The following is an 18907-nucleotide window of genomic DNA, read 5'->3' on the forward strand; positions in this document are numbered from 1 at the left end:
GATGCTTGAAGATAAATGCCTATTATCCTGCAAAAGCCTACTTACAAAGTTTCAAAAACCAGTATCAAGCATGGAATGTAGCATACTAGAGCCCCTTAAATATCCTTCCTTAGGGACTATGTCCGCCATTCGTGATCTCGCGATAGCGTTTTCGCTTCCCAAGCATGGGGTCCCGAGTTTGATTCCCAGCGGGGTCAAGGATTTTGACCTGTCCCGAGATGACTGGGTGTTGTTGTGTCATCTTCATCATCATCAATCATCCCCATTATAGTTGGAGGAAGGCAACGGCAAGCCACCTCCATTAGGACCTTGCCTAGTATGGCGATGCGGGTCTCCCACATTGTTCCCCTACGCTCTGTCAAGGAGCATGGGACTTCATTTCCATTTAAGAACTATGAAGACAAGATTAGACTAATTGCATTATGTTCATATATGTTTTAAGCAGTCATTATTCCTCACATGAAAATGGAATGGGAAGAAATTCATCTATAGTTAAATTTGATAATCTCTGCCATGCACTTCAATAGTTTGCAGAATGTAGATGTATATTTCACAACTATCTCACTTCTGGTCTAAATATGCTGAACAATTCATGCTGAATGGTGAAAGGTGCCTCACTAGTTTCAACCTACAAACTGGTTGTAGAGCAAATTCTTCAGGCAACTGAGGCGATCTTTAAGTCTGTCAGCAATTGAATTAGAGGTACCAACCCGCATTAGGATGTTACATTCTATTTTGCCCAGAATATGGTGGTGATGGATCATGATATGAACTACGTGAGACACCAAAGGCATTGAAGAGCCATCCTGATACATGACTGTTCTACTACAGCCAAATCTTGTGGACTGGTCAGACTGGGATCCAAAGTCCACAAATCTAGCTCACTGGCAGATGTGCTCAGTAGAGTAGAGGTCAAGTGTTGTGGAGGGTTACATAAATACCTTCATGTCCATCATGCATATCTGAAGTGATTGAGACATAATTTAAGAGAAATTCAGCAGTGCATTTATGTTGCTGGAGGCACACATCATTTGCAGGGTGCTAAAGGCAAACAGATCAGATATGACACATGGTTGGAGAGTAAGTTCCTGTATTATTTGCTGATGAGCGATATCAACATGTGTCTGTGAACAACTCCACTCCTCATTACAAATAGTGAAATTTTTAAAAATTGTTTAAAAATATCATACCCCATAACTTTAATTAACATAACTTTAATATTTGTGAAAGTAGATATTCCTTTTGTGAATATTAATGTGTGAATAAACAGGGAAAAATTTTCACTTGCCTACAAAAACTCAATCATGTAATGATGTCATTTGATAATTTACAGAAAAATCATGAATATTAAGATAAATTAACTTTGAAAACAGCAGGTAATACACATCACCAAGAGACAAAGACATCAAATGGTACAACTAAATAAATTTAGAATGTTGAACAATTAGGTCCAGGGTTTGTATATGTTGATTAATAACCCAAACAGAATTTCCACTTGATCTTTAAACAAGCGCTGCCCAAGAAAATATATGACTTGTGTGTCATCAAATCACTCGAAATTTTATCAAATTATAAGGAATGATTTGAAGTATTCATTTGCTTGCCAAAGATCATACACCAACTTGATTTGAAAGCTTATCTTACTATAGTTGCAGAACTTATATGTGTATGGTTCTCTCTGTTTTCAGCTTTTTTGTTGATAAACCACACATAATTTAATGGATCAAGCTACAAACAAGCTTTTGCCCACTCTTATGAAATTTATTTTAGAAGTAGACTCAGTAGTAACTTAAGTCTTTCATTTTTATCATTAAACTTCAATTTCTTGTAACATTTGCATTGATTTCAATTTCAGATGATATCCAACTTCATATACTTATTAGTATTATCTGAATTCCTATGTTGCTCACAAAAGTTGTTGTGATTTTTAGTCTGAAAACTGGTATGATGGAGTTCTATGTGTCTATCCTTTGCAAACCTCTTCATCTCTGAATAACTACTGCAACCTGCATCTGTTAGAACCTACTTAACTGTATTCATGCCTCCCCTCCATCATTGTCAAATTGATGATTTGTCGATGCCTCAGGATCGGGTGTCATGTTAACCAATACCTTCTTTTAGCCAACTTGTGTCATAAATATCTTTTCTATTCCCTTTTTTGTGTCTGTACAAGGCATGGCAACACTACAAACCATCACTGTCATCATGGATGTAAAACTGTACAGGCCAATGGCAGCTCAACAAGAAATCAGGAGCTGAACCCCAGAAGAGGGAACAAAACACAGTGTCTGAGTCAATCTACAGAGGAGCAGAGAGTCTGAGCACCACATAGAGATGAAGCACAAAGATAAACACAAACTTCATCAATGCGAACAACTATTAATAGTGCACAGAAAACATAGCACAGCATGAGGTGAGGGACTGGTGCGTGATAGTTGAAATCAGCAAAAGAACTGCTGGGTCTGACCTATGACAGCTGGTAGATAAAAACCTGAGTCAGTGGCTCTGCTGATACACTTCACATTCTGTTTATTTTCCTTTGATAAGCACACCAGCTCATCTGTATCCATTGGATACTAAATCCCTCCCTCCTGAAAAGGCCACATAGGGCCAAAACTGGCCTGACTTCTGCTGCGATTACCATTGCAAAACCGGTGATGGCCAGAGTTTCCTCAGCAGTGGATCAACTACCAAAGGAGGCAATGCCCATCAGTTAGCTCTGCCAGAGGGTTGGAAGTTTGTGAAAGCTGGGATGACAGTTGATCTGCTTGTATCAGCAGGGGTGGGGACTCAACCACTGGCAGATGGGAGGGGTTGATGCGGTTGAGTCAAATTCCGTGAGCTCCACATCAGCAGTCGCAAAAATGATCCTCACCCATGCCCCAGTCCACAGTCAAAGATAGGATGGCAGAAGGCAGCGGAGTGCATCCATGCCACCGCAATTGGGAGGATTCCAATGGGCAAAAATTGACAATGACATCATCTGGCCAGCTTATACAGGGTGTTACAAAAAGGTACGGCCAAACTTTCAGGAAACATTCCTCACACACAAATAAAGAAAAGATGTTATGTGGACATGTGTCTGGAAATGCTTAAATTCCATGTTAGAGCTCATGTTAGTTTCGTCGTCCACCTACGCTCAATGGAGCACGTTATCACGATTTCATACGGGATACTCTACCTGTGCTGCTAGAACATGTGCCTTTACAAGTACGACACAACATGTGGTTCATGCATGATGGAGCTCCTGCACATTTCAGTTGAAGTGTTCGTACGCTTCTCGACAACAGATTTGGTGACCGATGGATTGGTAGAGCGGACCGATTCCATGACCTCCACACTCTCCTGACCTCAACCCTCTTGACTTTCATTTATGGGGGCATTTGAAAGCTCTTGTCTACACAACCTCGGTACCAAATGTAGAGACTCTTCGTGCTTGTACTGTGGATGGCTGTGATACAATACGCCATTCTCCAGGGCTGCATCAGCGCATCAGGGATTCCATGCGACGGAGGGTGGATGCATGTATCTTCACTAACGGAAGACATTTTGAACATTTCCTGTAACAAAGTGTTTGAAGTCATGCTGGTACGTTCTGTTGCTGTGTGTTTCCATTCCATGATTAATGTGATTTGAAGAGAAGTAATAAAATGCGGTCTAACATGGAAAGTAAGTGTTTCCAGACACATGTCCACATAACATATTTTCTTTCTTTGTGTGTGAGGAATGTTTCCTGAAAGTTTGGCCGTACCTTTTTGTAACACCCTGTAGATGATGGTGGTGGCGGGGCCCATTACAGGTCGTGGACACAATTGATTGGAATGATAAGTCAGTTGCTCCTCAGTGACATCCACCACAAATAAATGCTGGCCTATGTGGCCCACCACTACACCCGGCAGCCCTCCCTGCTGCCTGCTGAAAGACTGGGCCCAAATGGCAGTGCCATGTGGAAAATGGGGCATGTGTCTCAGGGTGTAATAAACCTAAAAGACCCCACAGTCGGCACCCATGCAAACACTCCACTAACTGCACCTGCAAAGAATCAAGCAATGCCTGCTGCAACGTATCTTTCAAAGCAAAAACTAGAGCCTCTCATTAATTGAACTCTGGATTGGGACTGGCCAGAAACTGCCAAAGTGCATATGTATTAGCATGTTGGACGGTGGTCCGGTAACGAATGCAATAACTATAATTTATGACAAAGAAGGGCCACTTTGCGAGGGGTGGGCAGTCCTATACAGTATCTTAGAGTGAGGGCCAAATGAGGAAACAAGATGTTTGTAATCGGTGATGCATAAGAACTTCACTCCATACAAGAACATTTTAATGGTGTAAATGATAGCCAGTGACCTTATCTACCTGTGAATACTTATTTTGCACTGCAGAAAGCATCTTCTATGGGCTGCTCCTTGCCATCAGGGTTCTGATAGGACAAAACCATGGCAATGCCATGATGGGAGGCATTGGTGGCTAGGGGTAAAGGAAGCCACACAGGCAGCAGAGCAAAAACAGTGCTTGAGAGGCTGAAAAGACTATTAACAGTTCACAGACCACCTTAACTTCATGCCCTTTTGGTGAAACCACCTAAGAGGATAGCAGATGTGTGTGGCCCGGGAAATGAACTCAGCATAAAAAGAGATCTTAGTTGTGTACCAGACTTCCTTTGGGTTCTTAGGCAGCAGCAGGTTGATTTTGGCTTTTATATGCTCGTCTGTAAGGATGAGGCCTTCTTTGCTAAACAGGTGTCCCAAAAAAAATGCACCTACAGGGAGACAAATCTGCATTTTTACAGCTTGTGACACAGGTGATTTTCAAAATGCATTGGATAATTGTCTGCAAATTTCTTAAATGCTCCTCTCGTGTAGAGCCCATTGCCTAGATGTCAACGAGGTAATTTATGCAGCAGCTTTTGTCCTGAATCAATTGCTCCAGATATCATTGATAAAGTCTCAGCACAGATGAGATTCCAAAATGCGAGTGATTAAACTGGTAAAGCCCAAAGGGGGTATTGAGCACAAAGAAAATTTGAGAAGCTGCAACCAATGCACAAGTTGTTGCATGAAAAATACTGGCCCCCTGACAGCTTCATCAACTTCTTCAGCTGCAGAGTTGGATATGAATCCATGATACAGTGCACTTTGGCTATCTGTTTAAAATCACTGCAAAGGCATACAGAGCCATGTAGTTTCTGAATCATCACCAAAGGGGTGGTCCACTGTCTCAACATAATAGGAGAAAAAATATCAAGTCATGAAAATGCTGCAACTTGGCATTGACCTTCTCATGTGTGGTGAAAGGGATGGAGCAGGGGTGAAAGAATTTAGGAATCAGAGCAGCTTAAGTCAGATGTGCGCCTGGAATTTTCTGCCCAATTGAAAGTATTCTCAAAGAGCTGGTTGTATGACTGTGGTAAGGAGTACAGATATTGAAAGGGGCTGATTGAGAAAATAAATATATTTTGTCAACTATCTGGAAACCAGAAACAGGAAAGGCATCTTAACATAACATGCAGAGATGGAGGGTTGTCCCTTCAAAGGAAAACACCATCTACTATAAGACACAACTTGGTACAGTGGCCATTGCAATGCAGGTCAGACCAAGAGCCTGTATGTTTCTAAGTTAATTAATTGGACAGTCTATCCCTTGTCTGTTTGAAACGGAATTGGTCACCCATCCACTATCAGCAACAGCAGAATACACAGTGGCAGTGTGTGTGGGGCATCAGAGACACCCTTTGAGTGCAGGAAAGACACTGGGCAGGGCGGTGGGCCAATGGATAGCACTGTAAGCTCTTAACATAAATGGAGTTATGCTGTTTGAGACTTTCCCAATGTATTAACTGCTTCATTGGTTCACACCTATAGCGCCGGATAATGTCGACGAAGCCATATGAGATTTTGACTCAGCAAGGCATGGGAACCAGAATTGGTGGTACTAAGGCATTATCAGCCACAGACAAATGAATCCAAGTCAACACAGACAGAAAAAGTCTGTACACTTAAACTGGGCACCAACACACTGCCTGGGCATGTGCTGGGCCGCTGTTTGTGGCCGCGCTTTTCCCGTGTTGCGAATGCGAAGATCATGGCCCGTTTCTGCAGCAGGAGGCACTGGACGTCACTGTGCTCTGTGATTCATCTATGATGATGTTTCCCCACTGCTTGGCACCTGCCCTTTTCTAGGGAGTCAGCGTATACAGGGTGGGGAAAAACTGTGTCACGAAATTTTAACCCTGGATAGCTAATGCCAGTAGGAACCAAAATTACTGATGTTGTGTAGGTCGACAATGCACAATTTTTAAACAATGGAAACTTGGCACCACGCACTCCGATTGGCCGCGGGATTGCCCTGTTGCTGGATGCTCTGGATGATGCATGCTCACGAATGCTTTGCCTGCCAGAGATCACAATGTATCCAAGTCAGCCTGCATGCTGGGTGGTAGCGCTCTGGGGTCCTGGGGGCGAATCTGCCGGGGTCCCGACACATCCATTGTTGTTTAGTGGTAAGACGTATTGGGAACAAACCTGTCAACAGCTGTTAGTTCACGTACAGAAAGTCTTTTACAGATTGTAACTAAGACATTGTTTACTTAATGCAGGTGCTCAAACACGCGACGCTCTGACGTGACATAAGCTTGGTAACATTGAACGGTGTTGTGCCAAACTCTTTCAAAGATTCCTGGCATTGCCCTGATGTGATAGGTGGCATGTTGAATGCGATCCATTAATTCCTCTTTGTTTCTAGTTCGCGTCTGGGGGGGTGAACTAGAACCTTGAAGAATCCCCACAGGAAAAGGTCTGGTGGCGTGAGGTCTGGCGATCGTGGGGTCCATGTCCTATGAGCACCTCTGCAAATTACCTGGCCCTCGAAGAGTTCATTTAAATATCTGCTCACAGCACGACTGTTATGTGTGGGCACCCCATAATGCTGCAACCACATGCGTAGCCATATGTGCAGGAGAACACCTTCCAGCAGGCCGAGTAGAGTTTCTTGCAAAAAGTGAAGGTAATTTGGCCCAGTAACTCAAGGTAGACAGACCGACCCTATCAGATGGTCACCCACTATGCCCAAATGTTGAGTGAAAATCGTTCCTGGTGTCCATGGATGTACGTGATGTGAGGATTTCCGCTTGCCCAGTAATTAACGTTTCGAATGTTGGAAAGGCCATCCCGATGGAAGGTGCACTCATCGGTAAACAACACAATGGCGGGGAAGTTGGGATCTCTTGCAGCATGTCACAGAAACCACCGGCAAAACTCTATCCTGTGCTCTACATCTACATCTACGTCTACATACATACTCCGCAATCCACCATACGGTGCGTGGCGGAGGGCACCTCGCACCACAACTAGCATCCTCTCTCCCTGTTCCACTCCCAAACAGACCAAGGGAAAAGTGACTGCCTATATGCCTCTGTACGAGCCCTAATCTCTCTTATCTTATCTTTGTGGTCTTTCCGCGAAATATAAGTTGGTGGCAGTAAAATTGTACTGCAGTCAGCCTCAGATGCTGGTTCTCTAAATTTCCTCAGTAGCGATTCATGAAAAGAACACCTCCTTTCCTCCAGAGACTCCCACCTGAGTTCCTGAAGCATTTCTGTAACACTCGTGTGATGATCAAACCTACCAGTAACAAATCTAGCAGCCTGTCTCTGAATTGCTTCTATGTCCTCCCTCAATCCAACCTGATAGGGATCCCAAACGTTCAAGCAGTACTCAAGAATAGGTAGTATTAGTGTTTTATAAGCGGTCTCCTTTACAGATGAACCACATCTTCCCAAAATTCTACCAATGAACCGAAGATGACTATCCGCCTTCCCCACAACTGCCATTACATGCTTGTCCCACTTCATATTGCTCTGCAATGTTACGCCCAAATATTTAATCGACATGACTGTGTCAAGTGCTACGCTACTAATGGAGTATTCAAACATTACATGAGTCTTTTTCCTATTCATCTGCATTAATTTACATTTATCTATATTTAGAGTTAGCTGCCATTCTTTACACCAATCACAAATCCTGTCCAAGTCATCTTGTATCCTCCTACAGTCACTCAACGACGACACCTTCCTGTACACCACAGCATCATCAGCAAACAGCCGCACATTGCTATTCACCCTATCCAAAAGATCATTTATGTAGATAGAAAACAACAGCGGACCTACCACACTTCCCTGGGGCACTCCAGATGATACCCTCACCTCCGATGAACACTCACCGTAGTCCGCCACAGGATTTAGGTCTTGGACAGGGTGGAAACTAAATGGATGCTGGCCATCATCCCTCAAAACCTCCTAGACTAACTGATGAGTGACCTCCATGTCGTGTCCAACCGCTCGAGCACTTGTCCTACGTGCTTCCTCGAAGCGCTTGAGAACAGTCTCTTCAAATGCAGCATCCTGTCGTGTTTGAGGTCTTCCAGCATCACCATGATATCCTGCTAACAAGCCTGTTTTGCCAAATTGCCAGTGAACTGCTGCAAACATTTATGGGAATGGGTGGTGTCTTACTCGGTGCTGTTCCTCATACAACCACTGAGCGTCATGCGCATTGCTGTCAGCTAGTTCATAAACAAAAACCATGTCTCGTTGTTCTTCAAACGACTACTGTGCCGCGATGCTTACTGTATGACTAAATCACAGGTGATGTGTGTGTGCTCCTAAGCAAAGCTTACATGTGAATGCCTCTAACGTGAGGTGGAGACAAACAATAAGACCTATTCGACATGTGTGTGTATCAAGTTGGGCCAGTGACGGGGTGAGGGATGTTTGTTTGTGTGTACCAGCAACCATAGTGCTGTCCGTCAACTGACAAATGGCAACAGAGCAATCCCACGGCCAATCTGAGTGCGTGGTGCCAAGTTTCCACAGTTTAAAAATGGTGTGCTGTCGACCTACACAACATTAGTAATTTTGGTCCCTACTGGCATCAGCTACGCAAGGTTAAAATTTCGTGACACAATGTTTCTCCACCCTGTATATTGTAGAGTCACTGCAGCTACATGTCAGTAAGCACCTAAAGATCTAAAGATGATGAGCAGCTGTCTCGTTGAAATATTGTGCAACTTCCACAACATTATCTGATGCAATACCTGTGAACCAATGAACCATAAATGGCGTCAGTTACAAATGACAGATGAATTGTAATGTGACAGCTATGGTTTGAGTTGCACATGCCCCCATCTGTACTGTTCAGTGTGCATGACTGGACAAGTTTGACATTCAATAGTTGGGGCACTGTTAGTTGGGTAAGCCCATCATCCACAGGAAGGTCATACAACACTGGATTGGAGAAATTGCTTTTGAATTGTCATGTGGCCAAAAACTTTATACAAAGCAAAATTGTCAAGAGTCTGGTGAAAGACATGTTCAGTATCTTGTCCACTGTTTTCTGCCACAAGTTGAAATTGAGAAACAGCAAGTTCCACCACAGATCGGAGTGTCTTGGGTGTCATGTTCAAAATGCGTTGCTCAAAGTGCCTTCAATTCAGCTACATTCATAATTGGAGCACTGAAAACAACATCTTTCAGATAATCTCACAGCCAGAAGTCACGCAGGTTAAGATCAGGTTATCGTGGACTGCTAGGCTGTAGGGAAACAAAGGCTGATAATTCTAGCATTTCCAAAACGCCTCTACAGCAGCTGCTTGACTGGCTGTGGAATGTGTGGAGGATGGCCATCTTGCTAAAAATTGTCCTACCCTTACATCCATGCTACTGAAGGATTGAAATGACATTGGTGTGCAAAAGACTCTCATAGTGTTTGCCAGTATCAGTACAGGTAACAAGACTGCCGGACTCATCTCCTGGAAGAAATATGGCCTTATGATGAACAATGCTGTCAACCCCAACCAGACAGTAAACTTGGCAGAATGAAGTGATGTATGTACGGGTTTTCCATTGCCCATATTCTGCATATTGACATGACTATGGAGATGGAAATGGGCTTTGTCTGTCCACAGAATATTCTATGGCTCTTCATTGTCTACTTCCATGCATGCATAAAATTCCAGAATGAACATTTGTCTTGCTGGCAAGCCAGCCAGAAGCAGATCATGAACATGGGTGAGTTTGTATGGCTTGCAACATACAATGTTTCATAGGATTTTATGCACTGTGGTCACAGGCATTTCTAACATTTGGGCAGTTCCCCATGCACTGCATGTTTGCACATCAACATGCAACCCCTCCTGCAATACTGTGGCCACATCTTTGGCAGATGTTGGATCAATTACTTTCCTCCCTCTACCACATTACACTGCAGAAGAAATTGTCTTTTCGAATTTTGTAATCATTTTCTCCAGACCCTTAGGAGACACTGGACCAATGCCTTCTTCATATTGTTGACTGTCCAGAACTTCTGCAGGGCTACTGGCACACATCACTGTTCTGCAAAAGAACTTTACCAGCAGTGCACGATCCTTCATGGAGACAGTCATGTTGAACATATCAGATACAAACTTCCCTCTCTCTCTCTCTCTCTCTCGTTCCATGACATTACCCCCTGTCTCGATAATATGCTGTTCAAATTTGATGTCATTCTGAGTTGTGGTTCTCTTTCTACAGCATTTTGAAACTGGAACTTTAGCTATAGATATCCTATATTACATTTTAAAAACTGGTTCCAAGATCTCTGTCTTATCATCATATTATCAACCTTCCAATGTCTCCAAGTCTCGTCCACATATACAAACTTCTTACATGATCCTATTCAAGTATAATCAATGATTACCTTAAGCTGTGCACAAAATTCTACCAAGTGGGTTTCTCTTTCATTCCTGTATGCACCCCCTATTCCATGGTCTAGTATTTTTCCTTTTCCTCCTATCAAATTCCAGTACCCATCACAAATTTTTGCCTGCCTTAACCGTCTGGATAAGTTTTTTTCTCTCCTAATACATGATACATTCTTACAGGCTCTTCACAAATGTTAACAATTTATTGCAAATAGTTTGAAGTTGACTACCAAATCATTGATTTTTTTTATCTTTCAGAAACATTTATGAGAATTTAATATAAATATTTTGCAGCTTTTACATCGGGATTCAACTAAGAAAAAGTCCTAGTACACATTTGAAGTGCAGTAACCAGCTGAAATGAAGCTAACACTTGTCAGATGGGAGAGAGTTGTTCTTGACTGAAAGATTTTGTTAATGATTTTTTTAACACATGTCTCTTTATGTTAAAGTGATGGTGTTACATCAAAGAAGAAGTCCCTCTTCAATGTGATACAGGACATTGTGGAATCTCAAGTGACTGATAATGAGATGGCTGGTGCATCGAAAAAGTATCCCCACTGCACACCACCTACAAAGGAAGCATATTACTACAGGTCAGATAATTTTCTGTATAAAAAGGAAAACTCATTGTGGAAATTGTTAAATGCAGAATATGTGCCGGCAAGAACTTATCTTATGGAAACACAACCTCCAATATATATATATATATATATATATATATATATATATATATATAGCTTTTATGTTTTAATTCAGGTTCAGCTTCAGAATCTTTCTTCTGAGAGGAAAGATGAATTGATTTGAAGGAGTCCACTCAGAAACCTGATTAAAGAGAAGTGGATGGATACAAAGATGAAGGCTCATTCTTCATCTGGGTTCTGTGTTACTTGCCTCTTCACAACCTCCTCCACTGACCCAAACCAATTTTTCTTTCCTCCTTGAAGAAGAAGCATTAGGTTATGGGAAATGGGAGTGCTAAGATATATTTTTGTGTTTTCCTATTGACTGTGCTGATAGTTGTGCTCACCACAAGTTCAGATATTTTCCAAAATTTTGGAAATGGTAGTTTAAATGGCATAAATTATTTTGATGTAATTGTCATTCGATTGCATGATTAATATCCCATTCCAGTTACAGTATACTCTTATGCATTACACAGTTTATGCCTACATATCAATTTTCATTATAGTATAGTATTTTCATTATAGTGTGATATTTTGTATAAATGTGTGCATTCCTATTCAAAGAGAGGCTCACTAGAGTAATTTTTAAAAAGAATGTAAGTAATGCAAAAACAAAAAGGTTTTGACGAGTTAGGATGTAAATAAGTGTGCCAGTTGTTAAGTTCATAGTTTTCTGGGTATGAGACTGACAGAGAATGATTTAAGTCTTCATTAGATATTAGTAGTTTGTGTGATTGGTGCTTTAAAAAATAATGCTTGTAAGGTTTCTAAAAACAATACTAAATGGAATTACGGTTCACAACATGAAGATTCTGCTGAATTAAATTTTTATTGAACTCATCTCATACAGAATGATAAATGGAATGGTCAAATAACTAAAACTTAGACCCTAACCAGTGACCCTGAGCCCAATTCGTCATTTAACTAACAAAATCAAAAAGGCCACTAAGGCTATTCCTGGAATCAGTAAAAACTGATTTAATTTGAAAACTGTGTGCGCTTTCCTGTCATATACTACATTCTTGACTGGTATCATCAAATGATCCTACTTTTTTCTTTCAGTACATTTATTTCCTCCACAGAACTAGTTGTGATTCATACAATTTGTAATGTGCTTGACAAGGCAGTTGCACTTTTCTCTTGTCTATATGCACAAGTTAAAAATTTTAATTAATATTAAACAGTGGAAAATCTGGGATGGAATAACAATATGAATTAGGGTAGGTTACTAATGACCACATAGGGGAAGGAAGGAGGATTATGGTTTGACATTTCATTGACATAGAGGTCATTAGAGATTGAGCACAAGCTCAGAATGTTTCAAGGATGGGGAAGGAAATCAGCCACCTCATTTCAAAGGAACCAGCCCAGTATTTGCCTGGATTGATTTAGGGATGGAAAATGTAAACCTGGAGTGCCAAATGTGGATTTGAACCATTTTCCTTCTCTGAATGTGAGTCCAGTATGCTAGCCAGCCTAAAGAATAAGTCACACAAAATGCAAGAGGCAGCAGTAGAAACAGAATAAATTTTGAATAACTGAGATGAAATTTCCACAAATGTTTGATTGCTACACACACACACACCTCCTACATCGTGCTCATTCGACTGAGCACAATGTCGGGAGACAGGTGTGCACGCACATTCATGGATGTTTTCTTACTAATTTGAAAAAGGAAGTGCATTCCTAAAGCTAGCCAATCTCTGTACCTTTTGTTTGTGTACATATTAAAGATGCGGTGCTTCTGCCCTTCAGTGTGTCATCGCCTTTATTCCTAAATAATTGTCAACTAGAATTTTCCGTACGTTATTATATTACTGCATGTATTATTTTTGAGGTTGATAAAATGAAGAAAATAAATTATTATTCAGAAATGAACAACCTGATTATGATAATTAATAATAAGACTCTTTGTGGCTTTGAATAAAGAATAATCAGTTACAGCAAATTTTTACAAAAACTTTATTGACAGCTTTTGTCCCAAAATTTGGAGTTTAGCTGAAAACAGAATGAATTTCATCTCATTTGGGATCACCATTAACACAATAATTAGATACATATAATACTTACCTTCTACACAAGATTTCTAAAAACTTATTTATGTAAGACTGCTGATGAGTCTTGCCCTAGCTCACTTGCAGCATAACCAGTAATTTGGGTCAATTCATTTTGTAGTCTCTCACTTTCTTTGTTTAGTGTTAATAAATAATTATTCAACTGAAAAAGTCTTTGAAGACCTGAAAGTAAGAAATGTTTTTACCATATGATTAATTATTCCAGGAAACAATTTGAGATGCAGTTTCCAAATCAGTCACACCTGATACCATATTTCTGGATGCCACGATGGGTGACTGTTAACGATCCGTCAGCACGTTTCATCAGTCACTATTCAGCAGACAGTGACAGTGCGCAAGGATAATGGCATTGCTCATCTAATGTAAGAACATTGCTAGAAAAATGCAGGCAAAGCTTGGTTGGATAGCTGGTAAAAAAAAGGAAAATCAAGTACTAGCATAACAAATTACATAGATCACATGTAAAAGTCCATTTTCTAGAAACTGGAAGCATTGTTTAAATTGACATTTATATTTAATTTGTTTTCTACAGATTCTCTGAAAATATTGTGCACTGTACAATCTTTATAATGTTTAATGAAGGATTATTATTATACATGTATTGTGGTATTCAGCTATGTGTTTCTGTATAGCTTATACATCTTTTATAATGTCATCTTTTTTTCATATCACTTGGAATCCTGGAATAACATCCACTTGGTCGGAAGCTTGTCCAACTCGTCTCCAATTCATTTTTCTTATAAATAATTTAAAAACATTTTATTAATTTGCAGTGAATGTCACCAACATATTTCAAGAGTAGCATAATTTTACATAGAACAGATGTTGTCTAACACATACCAACTTCCTAAATACAAGTTTTCCTGCAAGAAAACAATCAATGCAGAACTGCAAATAATCAATGCAAGAGAAGCAGTGATTCCTGAAGTTGCTAGAATAGATCTACACATCAGTTCCGGTCAAATTCAAAGAGAAGTTGTTATCAGTCAAACAATTATCCTATGAATTGTTCACAGACCTAAATATTACCCATTCCATATTTACCTACATCAACAGCATTGTTTTCAAAGTTGTTGGAAATGCTGTCAAAGGGTTCTCTAGTAAGATAAACTATTGTTTACTAATGAGGGCACTTTTGCAAACCACAAGGAACACTTAAGTCACCAAATAGGATCATTGTTAACCAGATTGATTTTGTGTTGATTTATGCAAAACCCTAGTTGGACCTCTTGGATGTGAGGATCCTCAGGAGCCCCAAATCGAGATTCACCACTGTTTGATATGGGCACAAGTGAAGGCTAGAATCTCCAGTACCTCTAAAGGAATCCAAACCAACAAACAGAAATATAATGTAGCAGTTCTAAAATCATCTGCAGTTAGAAGGCAATACCAAGAATAGATGTCACTGATCCTTAGAAGAGCTGAAGAGTTTGACAACATTGAGAATCAATGGTAAATGATAAAGAATGCAGAGGTGATATTGGCAAATGAAAACACAAGAAACTGAAGCAATGTGCATAAGATCTCTCTGGTTTGATAAAAATAACATGGCATGAAGAAGAGCTTTACAATCAAGCTGTACAAGAGCAATGGTGGAAGATCATAAAGAAAGAAGTAGGACAGAGAAATCAGAATGAGATGCGAAAGTTTTATAGGAAGCTAACAGCTGCTCACACACTCTACAGTGGGGAAGAAAACTAGCTTGATAAAGGATAAAGCTGAGAAAACTGTATGTAGCGTGAAAGAGATGTGAGACATATGGTTGCCAACGTTTTTATAAACTCCTCAACTCTAAGAGTGATACTAAGAGATCTCTTGCATGTACAAGGATTAAATGACTTGGACAAAAATACTGCCCTGCGAATTTTGGAAGAGATGAGAATTGCTTTGAAGTAATTGATGAGCAATAGGTCACGAGGCACAGAAAATATTCCAGCAGAACTGTTCAAGCAAGGTGGCAGTCAGTCAGAACAAATTCTCCTAAAATGGGTAATTTCAGGATGGGGTAAGAAGACAAAGCTCCAGCAATGGAGAACAGGAATTATATGCCATATATACAAGAAAGGAGATCTGCTGCTAAACTTTATATCCCAAGTATTCCCCAACATACTCTTTGACTGTATCCTCCCAATTGTTTAGAAAGAAACTAATGCATACCAGTGTGTATTTATCACAAGTAAATCAGATCGGATCTTCAGCCTAAGGCAAATTTTAGAAAAGACAATTGAATTTGTGATTGACACACACCATCTTTTCATAAATTACAAATCATTGTATGTTAGCATAGATAGAGAGCAACTGTGCCGTGCCTTGACCGAGCTAGGAAATCCTGAAAAATTGTTAAGGCTTATAAGAATGACCATGAATAAGCTACAGAGTAGTATAAGAATGGGAGGAACACTGTCTGATCCACTAGATATATATGATGTTGTAAAGCAAGGAGATGTGCTGGCATGTTTCCTGTTTAATGTTGGCTTGGAGGAGGTCATGAGGGACACAAAAATGATGTTTTGTAAATCAGAGCAGATATTAAGCTTATGCTGATGACGTAGATATAGTCACAAGAACAAGGAAGGGGGTGGAGGAGACATTTATCAAAATTGAACAAATCACACTTGAGCAAGTCATCAGGAATGTGGGACAAAATATCAACGGACAGAAAACAAAATAAACTGCTGCAGGGAATGCATGCAACGAGAATGTGCCACTCTTAGAAACATTGGGCAATTATATTTTTGAGAGTGCTGAGCAGTTAAATATCTGAGATTGACAGTTGCCCCCTCAAATGACCCATCTTATGAAATTAAACAGATTAATAGCAGCTACCAGAGCCTATTTTATATTAAAAAAATATTTTACTCATGGCTCTTAACTTGTATCACCAAATTAACAATTATAAAACACTTATAAGACCAGTACTTACATATGCCTTGGAAAATTGGTCAATGACATCAAAAATCCACACATTGGAAGAATAGTCTAATCAGCCTGATTAAGATGGGTGGAGAATGTGGCATAAATGAGTGATAAGGAAGTAAATAAAAGAATGTTAGATGGAAACCCAGGGGGTTAAAGATGATGGAGTCGACTGAGAATCAGGTGGATAGAGGGAGTTATGAAGGACCTGCAGAAAATGGGCTGTAGAAGATGGAAAGATTGGCAGAGAATTTTTGAAGATGCCAATGTTCACAATGAACTCTTAGAGTTGAAGAAGAAGAAGAAGAGGATTAATTGGTAATGATGTGTTAAAAACACTTGAGATTATTTTGAATTTTGATACTGATAAACTTCCTGGTGTGCATATATTGTGAAATGCGACTGCTGGAGAAGGGCATGCTTCATCTGTGTATGACACACTCACTGAATAGGGCCTTCAATCCAATATTAAAGCATTAATTTTGGATGCAACAGCATCAATTATAGTAACTATTAGAGATGTTTTGTTTCAGAATATTTAAGAAAGAAACCTCTTGTATTTACCTTGCAGCCATTATGCATAAAACCATTCTCAAAAGTCCAGAATGAAATTTCCACTCTGCAGTGGAATGTGAGCTGATATGAAACTTTCTGGCAGGTTAAAACTGTGTGCTGGATCGAGACTAGAACTCGGGATCTTTGCCTTAGGCAAAACATGGTTTATTACTTGAAATATTTGTGTACCGTGCTGTAGCCAACTTACAGCGTATGAATTTCAGTGTTCTTTCAAAGCTATATTAATGTCAGCTTACCAATTGTGATATAACTTGTGTAGCTTTACCAAATCTGTAAAGATGTTTCCAAAATGAATTTTTCACTCTGCAGCACAGTGTGCACTGATATGAAACTTGAAAAGGTGTTACTAGTACCTGTCTCCTAAATCTATTGCTTTTGCAGTCTTTGATCCTACGCCAATGAAAGTGATCAATGCACTGGATTATGGGGTGGAACCATCTGATGTAAATATTAAAAAGAGTACAAGAGGGAAATACTGAAATCTCTGAAATTATCAATAATGGAGTAAAACAGTGTGTTTCTAGCTAAACAATAGTAGTTTTTTTACCATGTTTGACTAAAGTGACAAGTTACTCGAGACAAAATGGTTCAAATGGCTCTGAGCACTATGCGACTTAACTTCTCAGGTCATCAGTCACCTAGAACTTAGAACTAATTAAACCTAACTAACCTAAGGACATCACACACATCCATGCCCGAGGCAGGATTCGAAGCTGCGACCGTAGCGGTCGCTCGGTTCCAGACTGTAACGCCTAGAACCACACGGCCATTACTTGAGACAGTTCCTTCACAAAAAGAGACATCAACCAGTCATGAAGGACTACAAAAAAATTGTTTATCAGAAGCAGTATGTGCTTCAGGTTGTACTCAAATATCATCTAAATTTTCAGGGCCTAAAAAAGGAGATTCATTGAACAGTACAGATTAGTAAAGAAAAAAAAATATTTTCTCATCATGTTTTCTCCACAGACATTTTACATAGTAGTATTATATATTAAACTGTTAAATTTAATACAATAGATTTAATTATTGAGTTGAAATCAACTACATCAGTGTAATACTTTTTTAGATAAAACTAAAGTAGATTTTTTCCCCTGATAAAAAGGCATAGGGGCATAGCTTTCTCGTCTCCTATGGAGCCCAAATAACACACAACTCATTTTTTAATCCCATGTAATCAAACTAGAGGGTAACACAAAGAAATCAGACTTGAAAATTAAGAGCCAGCTTAGGGGCCATCATTGTAGCTTCTGTTGGAACCTAGTTTTTTTCCAAAATATTTACTTTTGCCTGAAACATTCTGGTAGTAGTAGTTTTTATTCAGTGGTTAAATGAGTTTTGTTCCATATAAATAGGAATGGAATTTCATTGTGGTAAAAACTACAGCCACAGCTTTATTTTCAGTTTGGGTGGGAGCAGTTTCTTTGAGCTGTCATTAATGTTTTAGCTTAGCTAAACTAACCTACCTAAATTCAACAAAATTTATTTTACACAAAAAGATTTGTCACACTGTCAGATCCTGTAGGTGTGTCAGTGTTTCAGTTGCTGTTAGGTTTTTTTTCTATGGTTTTGATTACTAGTTTGCTAAGGACCATTCCTTTTTACGTAACATCCTATTAAAAAAACAAATGCCTTTTTTTCAGGTTACATTTTCTGTCAATACCCTGCAGTTGGCTAAATACAGCATGCAAGTTATTCAGATGCTCTTGTGATAATCATGTCATCTAAATAATTCTCACAACACAAAGTAGTTGCTGTGATATATTTTTTGGAAAAAAAAAAAAATATCATGCACTAGTACTCGAAAGGAATGGTGCAAGTGTAATTAATAACATGTAAGAGAATACTAGTTTTTGTGGAAGCTCACAATCTAGTTATCACGAACATATTTTTCAAGAAGTGTGCCCCCCCATCTTT

The 18907-nt window shown here is 39.7% G+C and overlaps 1 protein-coding gene across 3 annotated transcripts in view; it reads left to right on the plus strand.

Annotated features, from left to right (window-relative positions):
- Positions 1-18907, plus strand: part of LOC126263718 (asparagine synthetase [glutamine-hydrolyzing]) — a 197346-nt gene that overhangs the window by 158347 nt on the left and 20092 nt on the right. For all 3 annotated transcript variants that reach the window (XM_049960864.1, XM_049960863.1, XM_049960862.1), the window contains exons 10-11: positions 11190-11333; positions 13704-13860. In XM_049960864.1, coding sequence (XP_049816821.1) covers positions 11190-11333; positions 13704-13842 — 283 coding nt within the window. In that variant the 3' untranslated portion in view covers positions 13843-13860. The remainder of the gene's footprint in view (positions 1-11189; positions 11334-13703; positions 13861-18907) is intronic.

This window comes from Schistocerca nitens, chromosome 6 (genome assembly GCF_023898315.1).
Source record: "Schistocerca nitens isolate TAMUIC-IGC-003100 chromosome 6, iqSchNite1.1, whole genome shotgun sequence".
NCBI classification, from domain to species: Eukaryota; Metazoa; Arthropoda; class Insecta; order Orthoptera; family Acrididae; genus Schistocerca; species Schistocerca nitens.